The sequence below is a fragment of the Montipora capricornis genome, chromosome 2 (genome assembly GCF_036669925.1).
Source record: "Montipora capricornis isolate CH-2021 chromosome 2, ASM3666992v2, whole genome shotgun sequence".
Lineage (NCBI taxonomy): Eukaryota > Metazoa > Cnidaria > Anthozoa > Scleractinia > Acroporidae > Montipora > Montipora capricornis.
The window spans coordinates 48,107,851-48,120,350 of record NC_090884.1 but is presented as its reverse complement, the minus strand read 5'-3'; the positions used below and the strand labels follow the sequence as shown (position 1 = coordinate 48,120,350).

The following is a 12,500-nucleotide window of genomic DNA, read 5'->3' as shown; positions in this document are numbered from 1 at the left end:
GCAATAAGCTAAGAACAGCCCATTTTTTGATAATTTCTGATTTTCCAATATAAGCCATGTAAAATATCCTCTAATTAACGAGTAACTGAACTTTCAAATAGTGAGTTTGCCTCGTCTGTGTTTGACTTGTAAACACCAAGAAATGGGCGTTTAAACTAAGAATCCTATTGCCAAAAACAACAAGACGTTGACAATTTTGCTCTTAGAATAAAAATATGGCCATACCTGAAACCAACCACATTCGCACCTCTGATAACATCTCCAAACAAATCTTTCATTCGATCTTCTAACCAATCTGCAAGTGTCTTGGATTCTTCGGATAATAGATTTTTGAGGCTCGCATTAAACTTATAGTCATTTAGTCTCAAAACAGCTTTGAGATAAGTTGATTTATCATCTGAGAAAAACAAAAGATGCGAGATGCCGATCAGGGTTTTGTCATCATCATTATCACTTTATGATAAGACAGAACGCATACCTCCTGAGAATAATCATCGATGTAGTTTCCAATTCTGCAAACAGAAAACGAGGAATACAGATAGGGACCCACCCAATCCAGGTCTTTATATATGTAAATTTCAGTGAAGACACTCTTAGCTGAAATAGAAACGCTCTTACCCTCCCTCTCTGTTTCTATTCCCTCTAGATTATGCGTTACGCATAATGGTAATAGCTAACTGGATTACAATCGACTAACAAAATAAGAGCCCTCGTTACTCTTGTCCAGCGGAACGAGAACGAGGGTATTGGGACGACCAAAGGTCCCCATATAAACATCGGCCGAACGACACCTTGTCTCATGTCAGACAAAAATGAATGTGATGATCCGTTAATTCAGCAACTTGCCAATCACCTTTTGCTAAAATAAGACAAACAAATATCCCTGATCCAGCGTCCGGTCTGGGGTCCGGATTCCTGTAATTTCTTAACTAAGTTGTTTATTAAATTTCTTAATCAATTTATTATTTTCTTACTTTGTTAATTTTCCAATAATTGGTCTTAGAGGACGACTGCAACAGTAACTTGCTGATTTATGAGATGTTCGCAATAACCAAACGGTTGTAACGAAGAGGGAAAACATAGAATTTATCAAACTCTGGTTTATTTGTTCTTTTTGTCGGCCAAGCTAAAGATGGTGGAAACGAGCCTCCTCGCGTCCTTACTTAAAAAAGGACCAACTTGTGAAAAGTCTTACTTAACAAAGTATTTTTTTCAAGGTAAACACGATATATTGGAGTCCGTGTCCAGCGAGAAAATAGCTAAAAAGACTACATGTATTTACTTCTTACTCAGCACATCAAGATGGGACTTTAATATGCTGTACGTCACAAGAAAGTTTTGAATGCAAATGGTCTTTTTGCAAAGTTTTACTTTTTGCCTAATCTCATTTATGATTCGGGGGTATTCTTTTGCATCTGAATGTCAATGCCGTTATTACAACACAGTCCCTTTCCAAAGTGGTTTCTGAAACGAAGTTTCTGAACTTTGAAAAGCGACATACAATAAAGTGTTCTTCTTTCCTTCTTCTTACTCTTCATTTTTCCATCGCACAGAAACTACGATACACAATGAAAAAGGCTGGCAAAAATACCTCTCATCTCAATTCTCGTCCTTAAAAAGTCGATTCCCATCCTGTTTGACACCTGACATTCCACTTCTGACGTCATCTTTAATGACGCCATGATTGAGTGACCGCTATCTATTTTGTTGGCCTTGAAAGCGTTAACAAGCAGAGTGACTTTAGGACGAGGGATGCCAGACACTTTGCATTCTAACGTCACCTCGGCGCCGTAGTGTGCTGATGTGTTCTCAACCCTTCGAAAAGAAGTAATGTTTGGCTTTTCTTCTACAAAAGCAAAATGATTAGAGTGTTCAGTTTTAATGACAGAAAAGTTAGTTCCAAAAGTAAACAGAATCCCGGAGTACATTGCTTTTAAATAAAATCATGTGGATCTGCACGATTTGCATGACCTCTCGAGAGTGGTCAGGGGCACCCAACGAGAATTTAATTCACTTAAACATAGCATTGTTAAACGTATTTTAATATTAAACCATAGATATAGGCATATTTTTATCCCTTAAAAGTTATCATGTGTTCGGATTCCTTAGCTGAAAGTCTAGTGATACGAAAATTATAGGGATTACCTTTTCAAAAGCGCAGGGAGAAAAAAGGCTCCCGAAAATTCTAGGTGACATTTTTAGGGTAAAAATCCGTTTAAGATGAGCAATTTTACCATGTTTTAGATGTTCGAAAATCCTAGGACAGGCAGGCAAGCAAGAAATTTTACAATAAATGTTCCGAAAATTCTAGATCTCAAATCGTCTTCCGAACAGATATTTTCCGAAAATTGACGTTGGGTGCCCCTGAGTGGTAAAGGAAACAACAAACAAAGAACGAAACTGAAGAATGAAATGCATCCGTTTGTATACAGAGATTTACGCCATTGCATTTTTTTAAAGTTGGGAAAAATTGCTCATATTTGAAACATTACCGAGACAAAGAACTTTCAAAATGGGTTTGAGTTGAGCAGGATTTTTGACGACATCCCAGGATTTCCCTTGTTTTATTTTAATTATTTAATTCAATATTTATCCAGGGGTATCCAATTTAATTAGCAGAATTAGTTTAAATGGAGCCTTGACAAAACACAAAAACAGAGACATTAAAACATTTAAAACTAGACAATCAATAATTTAAAAAGGGACATGTATCGCAGGCATTTACTGTTCAAGATGGCGCTTTCAATTTCTGACTTTAAATTCGCTAAGCGTCTCTACTTGTCTAATGTTCCTCGGAAAGGTGGTGCAGGTCCGAGTACCGTTTATTCCGAAGCTCCCTTGATACTTAGCAGTTTTTGCGAAGGGAGGGCGCAGCAAATCACGGCTTCTGGTGTTATAGCCATGGAAAAAAGTGCGCGTGCTCAAACTCTTAAAGTATGTACGAAGGCGTTCTTCCGTGTAGACATTTATGGACTAAAACGCATTTGATTTCTGCGTGTTTGTAGGCTGGGCCAGCCAAGTGTTGATTTTAACTTCTCAGCTCTGACAGACCGACCTTCAGTAATACATGCGGCATCTCTATTTAGCTTATCTATAGGTAAGCTTTGCTCCCAGCCCCACAACTGTCCCATACAGGCGAACAGTAATCGAACAGTGGCAAGACTATAGTATTCTAGAGTATTTGGCAAGTTGGCTTGGGGAGACCATTACGCGCTCGACGCAGAACACCTAATCTGGACGAGAACTTGATCTTGTTACCAATATATTCTAAGTGGTCCTTCCAAGTTAGAGTGTTGGACCCCAAGATATTTGATATTTAAACTTGGTAACCCTTTTTAAACGCGTGTTACTGATTTCTATAACTACAATCATGGACAGAAGTGTTGGGAAGGTAACGTCATTTTACAGATACCCCCCTCCCCCTTTTCAATGTTGGATTTTCCAGGGGAAAGAAATGGTGACTTTTCTAACCTGAAGAACTCCAACATTGAATATGGGGGAGGGGGGCCACAAGAGCATGGTATTTCCCAAACAATTCAGCCAATAGTTAGAAAAATCGAATTAGGTGTGAAGTGAGCTGATGCCCGCAACCTTCCCAACAACTTTTGACCACGATTGTAGGTCATCATCCTAAAAATGACGTCACTTGCCCCACTCGGTCGTGCAACTTTGAAAATTAAAAAAGAGAAGTTTCAACCGAATGAAAAACCTATCGTAGTATCTTACTCCGTTGAGTGTAATACCAAGATTTTTTTCCTGGCCCAGACAACATTGGAGTTGAAGGCCCTTTAAGGAATTGGAAAAGATATTCACCTCCAGTTGTTGCTCATGCCGCGAAAATGACTTTACTTTTACTGCTCATTACAGGTTCAGTAACTTCAACACTTACCAACACTTTGACAGTTATCTCCCATCTGAGTGGCGAAACACCCTGTCACTGCTACAAAACAGAATTATCTTTACTTTAGTGGCATGTCAAACACACTCAACCGCTAGCCGTCGTCGTTAGAAAGCGGATACTGAGCTGGTTAAAATGCGTCAGTAATTACTTCTCTATTAGTTTATAAACGCATGCTACACGCGTACGATGAAATGGTCTTGTCATCTGTGTGCTTTATACCCGAAGGTCGATACAAAGACATCGTAATAAGGGTTATGGAGGGACGTCAAATCCAGCATTGAGAATATGTGAGTTCCAGTAAACTGAGTTGTTTTACATGAAAATGAATTTCGAACGAAGAGACGCTTTAAAACACAAGTCAAACCTTTTTCACACACGTATGCGCTATGTCCGTCTGCACAGTCGCCAGTTATCCATCGTCCGTTTGTTAAAGTTTCTCTAGAAGACATGCGCGTGCAGAGGTCGTGGCCAGGAATGGGTGCCGGCTGTCCGGTATCCCAGAAAGAGAAGTTGCCAATCTGAGATCCATCAGTCCAAACAAAGTCACTTGATCCTGCATTCTGCCGCAGACCAATCCAAATGTCCAAAGACTGATGAGTGCCCAGATTGTAGACAAAATTGTGTACATCTTGGCTCGTAATCTTGGCAAGATCGGCTCCAAATTCGCTACTGCAATGGTCTTTAGCGTCCTGCCACCTGTGGTTTTCATTGAAGTACTTATAGCAAGAAGACAAGTACTTATTCCAGCCAGTTTCACAGGCTGAAAAGAAAAAAATGGAAAACGCAGTAAGTTAATCATTTACGTCAATTATTGAACGGTGGTAAATAACATGTGTCTGTTTGGATGAACTAGTTAAATTTACTGGTCTTTGGCAAAAATAAATATAACAATAAACAACAATTAAAAACAGATCGCAATTTAACTATGTTTTTGTGATTTTTTAGCATTTTCCTGTTAGTGTGCAAAGATAAATATCAAGTATTAGTGCAAAGTTGATTCGGCTTTCATTTCTTGTTTGTTGGTTCTCTACTCTTCTCCGAGCGGTTTTTCGTCGGGTACTCCGGTTTTCCCTTGCCCTCGAAAACCAATGAAGGGTTTACGTTTTTGCAAACGTTGGTCGCGTAGCACTTATATTTCAACAGAATTAACTACTGGAGGGTAATGTGAAGTGCTAGTTTTCTACCCATGTATGCCATGTGAGCGTTAGCCCTACTAATGGAATTGGGCCCACACACGGACAGAGAAAAACTCTGATATTTCTGTTGAAATATAAGCGCTACACGGTCAACGTTTGCAAAAATGTAACCCTTCCTTGTACTTGTACATATTCATTGCCGTGAAATTGTCATCTCCAATTCCCACGGCCCGCTCCTGTCTGACCTTGTACTCAGTCGGTAGAGCAGCGGTGATCTAAGCCGAAGGTCGTGGGTTCATTTCCCGCTCTGGTCAGAGTTTTTCTCTGTCCATGTGTGGGCCAAATTCCATTAGTAGGGCTAACCGCTCACATGGGTTGCAAACCAGCACTTCACATTACCCTCCAATAGTTAATTCTCTCGAAAACCAATGTTTGACTTGATTTGAGTCAATCATGATCGATGTAATTTTAAATCTATGTGCAGTATCCCCAATTAGAGCACCAGCACTAGAAGATTGCCACTTGAAAAGAGTCCATCATCATTCATTTCATTCAAACCCTTACATCTTACACACAGTGTATTCAATTTCGTCAGAATGATCTGCAACAAAATCTGCTCTTCCGTTACACACTTCCGCAAAAGGAATACAATACTCCGATGGACAACGGTATTCCTCTCGTTTACACCTCCCTCCATTTAACAAGCGACAAGATGTCTCATCGCTGCCATCACCACGCAGTCGTTGAATGTATCGCAAACAAAAGATTGCGGAATGCAGTTTTGGTTCAGGCAGCGAAAATTGCCGGTTTCGATGTACGGACTGCAGTCAGTTTCATCACTTCCGTCTTGGCAGTCGTTTACAAGGTTGCATTTCCAGTGGTTCGAGATACAATGCCCATTGCTACATCTGAACGTGAGTTGTCCCAAGACAGAAAGCCTTGAAATTTGAATCATTTTCAGATACCTGAGCTAGATGCAGATATGATTACCAAAAAACGAGTAAAGGTGATTTTCAACCAATCGTCAGAGGCATAGATAACAATCATTATGGTAAATTAAATAAACGATGGATTGTTTTCGTCCACTGACAACTGAGCGGAAATACATGACAGCGATGACGAAAAGTACAGACTACACAGCAAGCCGTCATATTGGTTTTCTGCAACAGAAGAAGCATTGGTATAAAAGTACAGTCGTTTTCATCTAAGCATGGACACGTGACGGGAAAACATGTTTTTTGAAGTTTGCGTTTGGGAGTCGTTCAGCAAACTTTTGCGCACGATAGTTCGAAAGTATTTAAAGCATATTTTATCAGGTCAGGGTCAATTTCTTTGAGAAAGTCTTCAATATCCAGTCTTGCCACCAATGATTGAGGACAAAACCTTTTCACGTTTGCAGCCAATTAGAGCACGTTTTTCCGTCACATGTCCACGCTTGGATGAAAACGACAGTAGAATTCAGTTCGGCCAAAGCTACCAACATAGCCACTGTTTCAAAATGGGCCAACTTTGTATCCCATCATCGCCTAATTGCATCCACTCTAACGACAGACTAACGTTACCTTTAACTTCTCTTCAAGAAGATTACGTTGCCTTCTAGTCCCAGTTGATCATATAAAATGTCAGTTCGAAAGGTATGCATAATAAATCGAAAAACCTACCGGGCACCGCTCTTCTTGTTCGAAGATGATCACCTTTTCCTGCAGAAGAAATCATAACGACGAGCTGTTGTCAAGTGCACTGAACGCCACAGCTGCCGAGAGGGAGTAACACTTACACCCCTTTCTGGACAAGCGAACAGTACGTATTGCAAAAAAAGTTTCTTCTGTTCATTAGAAGCAACCCCCAACAGGCTGTATACTATGGAATACGTAGAACGGATAACTAAACCGGACATAGACCTCCCCCTTAAGCTCTAATCTGCAGAATTGGAGCTTGTCAAGGACATTTCGTATTTTAGCGTAACATGCTCAACTATCTCATTTGTATAATGCGTGACTGAGCAGTGGTTGAAGAAACCTAACCCCTTGCGCCCAGGCTCGGGAGAAAAAAGAACGAAAGCCTGGGTTTGAGGCTGTCTGCAAGACTTGAAATAAGGAAATAAACAAAAGAAAATAAGGATTTCAAATTAGAAACATGGAAATCTCCTGAAAGGGCTTCACTTCTCACGAATTCTGACCAGTTAAAACCGTGAAGCTTTTAACAAAAGCTCGAGAGAGATTCTCCTAATCGTATTCGTGGCATTTGTCCCGTAGTGTACTCCGATCTCAAATTTTAATAGAGAATTCCTTTTACCTCTTATCTCAACTGAATTATGGTTATTGTCCATCACAAAATTTGATTCCAGGCAGTCGGACTTGATAGTGATAGAAGACCTCGCATTCCTTAAGGTGTTCTCGTCGCATCTCAAAGGATTGTCTGAGAGGTCTCTGAAGGAACGCGCGATGTCTGTTGTTACAATTACGTCACAGTTGCATGAATGCATGAATTAACTTATCCCGAATTAATGCGGGATATAGGAATATAATATAACTAGATCTCTGAAAACGATCATTCAAACTAGGTTTCCAGTGTTCGCATCTAGGAGAGAATACAGAATATTGGCATCGGCAACGATTGTGAGTACGAGAACAAGTGCAACTTTTACTCGTTCGCGAAGTCGTGCCGCCTACGCATTTAGCTGTAATATCAGTTCCAGTCTGCAGAACACTCCACTAGTTCTTTTATAATATATTAGTACTTTAAGCCTCTTTTAAGGCTTAAAAAAACCCCAATTTGTTCACCCAACACTTGAGAATTGTTAGTATATGATTATTACAGCTTTAAACTAAATTTTTTTTTTGACAAACTCGTACTTACCGCTCCGACTTTTCGATGGAAAGTCGTCGCAGACCAACTTGCAGGGACGAGTTGAACACGCCGGGCTGCGCAGAACGGTTGCACAATGATAAAAATCCCAGAACTCGTACTTGAAGTCGTACTCGTTATCGATGCTAACATTCTCTAATATGAGTTAAGAGGGCGAATCCCTATATCCCATGATAATCACTTGGAATCTGCAAAGGTTATTTTAATCTGTTGTTCCCATGACTCCGTGGGGTCTACTTTCACACCAACTTACCAATAAGGGGTCTTCCTTGATACAGAGCTATTAATAGATCTGAGAGAATTTTCATCGGAATGTCGGTACATGTTACCTCTGTTTACTCCAAGCCACGGGCTGTTAATGAAAATATTTTCCTTCCTACTACCTTGATTCATCTGATTCAACTGTGTTGTATGACTGACTTAATGATGCTGCGAGCGAGGTAAGCAGTTTACTTTCCACAATATAGTGATCATTTACATTTTTTTTATAAATAAACTACATATCCATCGTTAGAGTAACTGATTCTATTCCACGATAAAATGATGTATGAAATGGATCATATATTGAACTGCGGATATGAAATCAAGTGAAACTATGATCCTCGCAATTATGAACGCAATTTTTGCAATTGCGTGGAGATGCCTGAAAAATTCAGGACTTCAAAGGGATTTGAACCCGTGACCTCGCGAGACCAGTGCGACGCTCTAACCAACTGAGCTATGAAGCCACTGACGTTGAGAGCTGGTCATTTGTGGGTTTTAATGTTCCCTTAAGGGACCTGAAATCGCGAAAACTGGAAATCGCTTTTGTTTGATGTGGTGAACTATGATCGAAACCGACCCCGAATTTTTTGTATACAAAAATGATTTTGTTGAGATAACATTTCACTCAAATTTCATTTTCCTGCAAAACGCTGTTTTGTACATCTGGGCTCGTACAGTAGACTAGGTCATGTCAAACAACGCGTAACCACTTTTTACCATTCCTGGTTTGCCTCTCGTCCTCTTCGAATGCAATGGGCAGGCAGTGTGGCCCAGTGGTTAGGGCGCTTGCCGTGAGATCCGGTGATCCCTGGTTGAACTTCCCAGCCGCACTTGTAAATAGCCAACAGTTGTTGTTGTTATGTTCTGTCGTTTCGTTGTGTTTCATTGGCCCTGAAAAACCCCTATAGGGAGCGGTCAATGAAGTAGGTATTGTATTGTAATGGGCGAAGACGTTTTACTGGAAGTGCTTAAGCAAGGGTTGAATGCGTATGGTGAGCTGAAGACTGTTTTACCTGTTACCCCGCTTTTGGTTGACATCTTATAAGCTTTTTTGACATTTTGTGACCTTTCGGCGAGGTCTAGAGCCCGCCAATTTTTAAATGTTGGCATTGAACACTTGGTGCATTCTGCTCATTTTTTTAAATATTGGACAGAACGGTCGCACCACCAAACATTATATGATGAAAGATTTTTTTGGAAAATAAACAACTTTTTGCACTAGTGCGACCTGGCCCTTATATTCGTTTTTTTGTATTATTAGAGAAAATTTAAGAAAAATCATTGGATTGTTGTTTTTCATCTTCCAACAGCGTTTTCATGAGTAACTGAGTCAAACTCTACTGGATTGTTTTTCCTTATATATCGCGTATTAGAAAAAGAATTTAATTGCGCTTTCAAACCTTGGAAAAATCCTAAGTCATCGAATTAGTTTTTAAGAGATTTATCCGAAACCATGTTATTAAGTTTCGTAGAGGCATCGTTAATTATACCGTTATCCTGGCCGCAACTATTAGAGAAATATCAAAACGTTTCTCTACTGACAGGATCACGGATAGTGTTTGAATCCTTTTTCCCTTGGAAACCCACGATTACCTGTGGAAAACCCTTTCGAGCCTCTTCAATTTCACAAATTCTCGAAAAAGCCGTTGGGTTAGGTTTACTACATACGTTTACTAAAGTTATAAATCAAATCACACCAGAATACAATAGGAAGGTAACAAAATTTTCTGAAAACGGGTGAACTCTATGATCTGGTACAAGTATCCAAACTTAACGTGTCGGAAAAAGCTTTGACGAATTATACGATCTACATAACTTACAAGCTAAACCCTAAATTTCATATCATAAAACGGAAAGCAAATTAAGGAACGATTAGCCAGTGATCGAGCGTCGATATCATCCAAACTGGGCCTATAGCTTTTGCATTGTTCTTAATTGAGCGATTTTTTTTCTTTTGCATCCATAATGGTGCTGGCAAGTTAAGAGAATAGGAGAACCTATGGATCATAAACGGATCATTTGTGTCTCCAACTACTCGATCGTCACGTGGAATAACTCGACTTCTCCTGAACTTCACGAAAAAAAATGTCAACGGTACACAAAATGCAACTCAAAACTTACATATATTGTGTTTTCTCGGGAAGTCGTGATGGTAGAGATCGCAAATTTCGTCCACTGCAGTCAGCTGTAAGACCAAGATTTGGATCTTCATAGCATTGACAGACTTCACCGCAGGAAAACGCCACGCCGGCCGTCTCAGCAGCAGCGACACTACTAAGCAGATAATAAATTACCAGACAAGAAATGAGGAAACATCTCAGCCAGTCTCGCCTTGCAGATGAAGAGGTCTCTAGGATGAAAGAAAACCTTTCTGTTGGTGTATTAACTAAACAAACAAATTTTAGACGCACTCTCGTGTCACCCGGTGGAGCTCACCGAAAAATAACGTAAATGAGAAAACCAAATTTACGTTATGGGGTGATCTAACCCGAAGGTCGATCGTCGGTTCATTTCTCACCCTGGTCAGAGTTTTTCTCTGCCCTTGTGTGGGCCCATTTGCAATAGACCATATTCGTATTCTCGGTATTGGACTGGAACTAGCTTGCAATGGAGGCTAATGCGGGGGAATCTTTTCAAATGCAAATAATTTTTAATATATTCCCCCGCATTAGCCTCCATTGCAAGCTAGTTCCAGTCCAATACTGAGAATACGAATATGGTCTATTAGTAGGTCTATATATAACGCTCACATGGTTCATATGGGGTTGAAAGCTAGCACTTCACATTACATTCTAACCAGTCAAGTCTGTTCAAATATAAGTGCTACACGACCAACTTGTGACCTTAACATCGTCAGTTCCCATGGCTTGCTCTCGTCTGCCCTCGTAGCTCAGTCGGTATAGCAGCGGTGAACTAACCCGAAGGTCATGGGTTCATTTCCCACCCTGATCAGAGTTTTTCTTTGTCCTTGTGTGGGCCCATTTACAATTAGTAGGGCTAACGCTCACATAGTTCATATGGGGTAGAAAACTAGCACTTCACATTACACTCTAACCAGTTAATTCGGTTATTAAAGGCTGTCATCTTTTATCGTAATTGCCCGAAGCGGAAAATACCATAATGCTCTTTGTTTGTCCACCCAAATTTTGAATAAGCATTGTTTCCTGTTTCTCTTGGGACTTACAATGGTCTAAGATAAAACAAAAACAATGCTTATTCAAAATTTGGGTGGATAACAAAGAGTATTATGGTATTTTCGGCTTCGGCCAATAACCGGGTTTTGCATCATACCAATACACACATGCGCAATACCACTTACTCGATCAACTTTCTGTCTCCGAAAAGTCCGAACTAATTATGGTAAATTTGATATTCGATTTTCAGGCCGCCCTCTGAAACTTTGGAATAAAATCGCTGAATTAACTAAAACTTGAGGTTATCGTGCTTTCAAAAAAGAAATTCAAGTGAAAATCTTTAGTCTTTATTAATTATTCTGTGGCTCTTACTAAATGCCTGTGAGTATTAATTTAGTTGTAGTTTATAAACTCTATCCATAAGGCATTTTAGGCCAGTCTCAAACATCGAACTCTACGTGTGCCGAACCTAACGCAAATAAGAAAAATCTATTGTTTTTGCTCATTTGCATTAGATTTAGCTCATGTAAAGTTCGACGTTTGAAACGGGCCTTGCATATCACAAGTTTGTTCGTTTGTTCAATTCCTTATTTATTTACCTACTTACCTAATTACCTAGTATTTTATTGATGTATTCTATCTGACCTACAAATGCAATATTGCACTATTTTACAGACACTCAACCAGGCTAGCCTCCTATAGTTATTTCAAACGCCCCGCTATGACTATTCTGTTTAAAATATACTTTGTAAAACCAGTCTTTATTTACTTAATTAAGGTACAAAAAAGCGCTCATGTTGGTTTTGATATTGCATCACTTCCAACCCACAGTTCGCAAAGACGAATTAATTACGAGGGGAACTTCAAGAGGTTTGGTGGAATGGGTTACGTTAAGGGTGAGTAATAAAAGCTACATTTGATAATGATATTTTTGAAACACCAGGATAAGTAAATTTAAAGATGCGTGATGACTAAAAGAGAACCATGTATGACGTGCCGAAGAAGAGAAATTATTTCTTAAGAGAATAATGCCGAGAGGCTAGTCCTATTTCTCTTTAAAAGCACTGATCTTTGCCTCGGTTGTTCTAATATACATGTATAATAGGGAGCTTACTTAAATTAAGCAAGGACAACGACGACGCCGGGCTACGAGAACGTCACAAGACGATAGGTTTAATTGGCAAAAACAACACCAAC

General features: G+C 39.7%; 2 protein-coding genes across 2 annotated transcripts in view; both read right to left on the bottom strand.

Moving 5' to 3' along the window:
- LOC138037425 (adhesion G protein-coupled receptor B1-like) overlaps positions 1-3,914 on the bottom strand; it is a 41,609-nt gene extending 37,695 nt beyond the window's left edge. Inside the window, exons 1-3 of the mRNA XM_068883353.1 lie at positions 3,890-3,914; positions 1,592-1,846; positions 226-397 (exon numbers count right to left, since the gene is read on the bottom strand). Of these exons, the coding sequence (XP_068739454.1) occupies positions 226-397; positions 1,592-1,846; positions 3,890-3,914 (452 nt within the window). The remainder of the gene's footprint in view (positions 1-225; positions 398-1,591; positions 1,847-3,889) is intronic.
- Positions 3,915-4,101: 187 nt separating this feature from the next.
- LOC138037424 (snaclec coagulation factor IX/factor X-binding protein subunit B-like) lies at positions 4,102-8,059 on the bottom strand. Its single transcript, XM_068883352.1, has 4 exons — positions 7,897-8,059; positions 7,333-7,466; positions 6,699-6,737; positions 4,102-4,661 (listed from the first exon to the last, which is right to left on the bottom strand). The coding sequence occupies exons 2-4, from the start codon at positions 7,364-7,366 to the stop codon at positions 4,102-4,104; spliced, it is 633 nt and encodes a 210-aa protein (XP_068739453.1). The 5' UTR covers positions 7,367-7,466; positions 7,897-8,059.
- Between the last annotated feature and the right edge of the window lie 4,441 nt (positions 8,060-12,500).

Excerpts from the sequence above, each read along its gene's own strand:
- LOC138037424 (XM_068883352.1), bottom strand. The coding sequence starts at position 7,366 with ATGGACAATAACCATAATTCAGTTGAGATAAGAG. Across the intron at positions 6,738-7,332 it reads TAATTCAGTTGAGATAAGAG|GAAAAGGTGATCATCTTCGA; the intron begins GTAAAAGGAATT and ends TTTCTTCTGCAG. Across the intron at positions 4,662-6,698 it reads AACAAGAAGAGCGGTGCCCG|CCTGTGAAACTGGCTGGAAT; the intron begins GTAGGTTTTTCG and ends TTTTCTTTTCAG.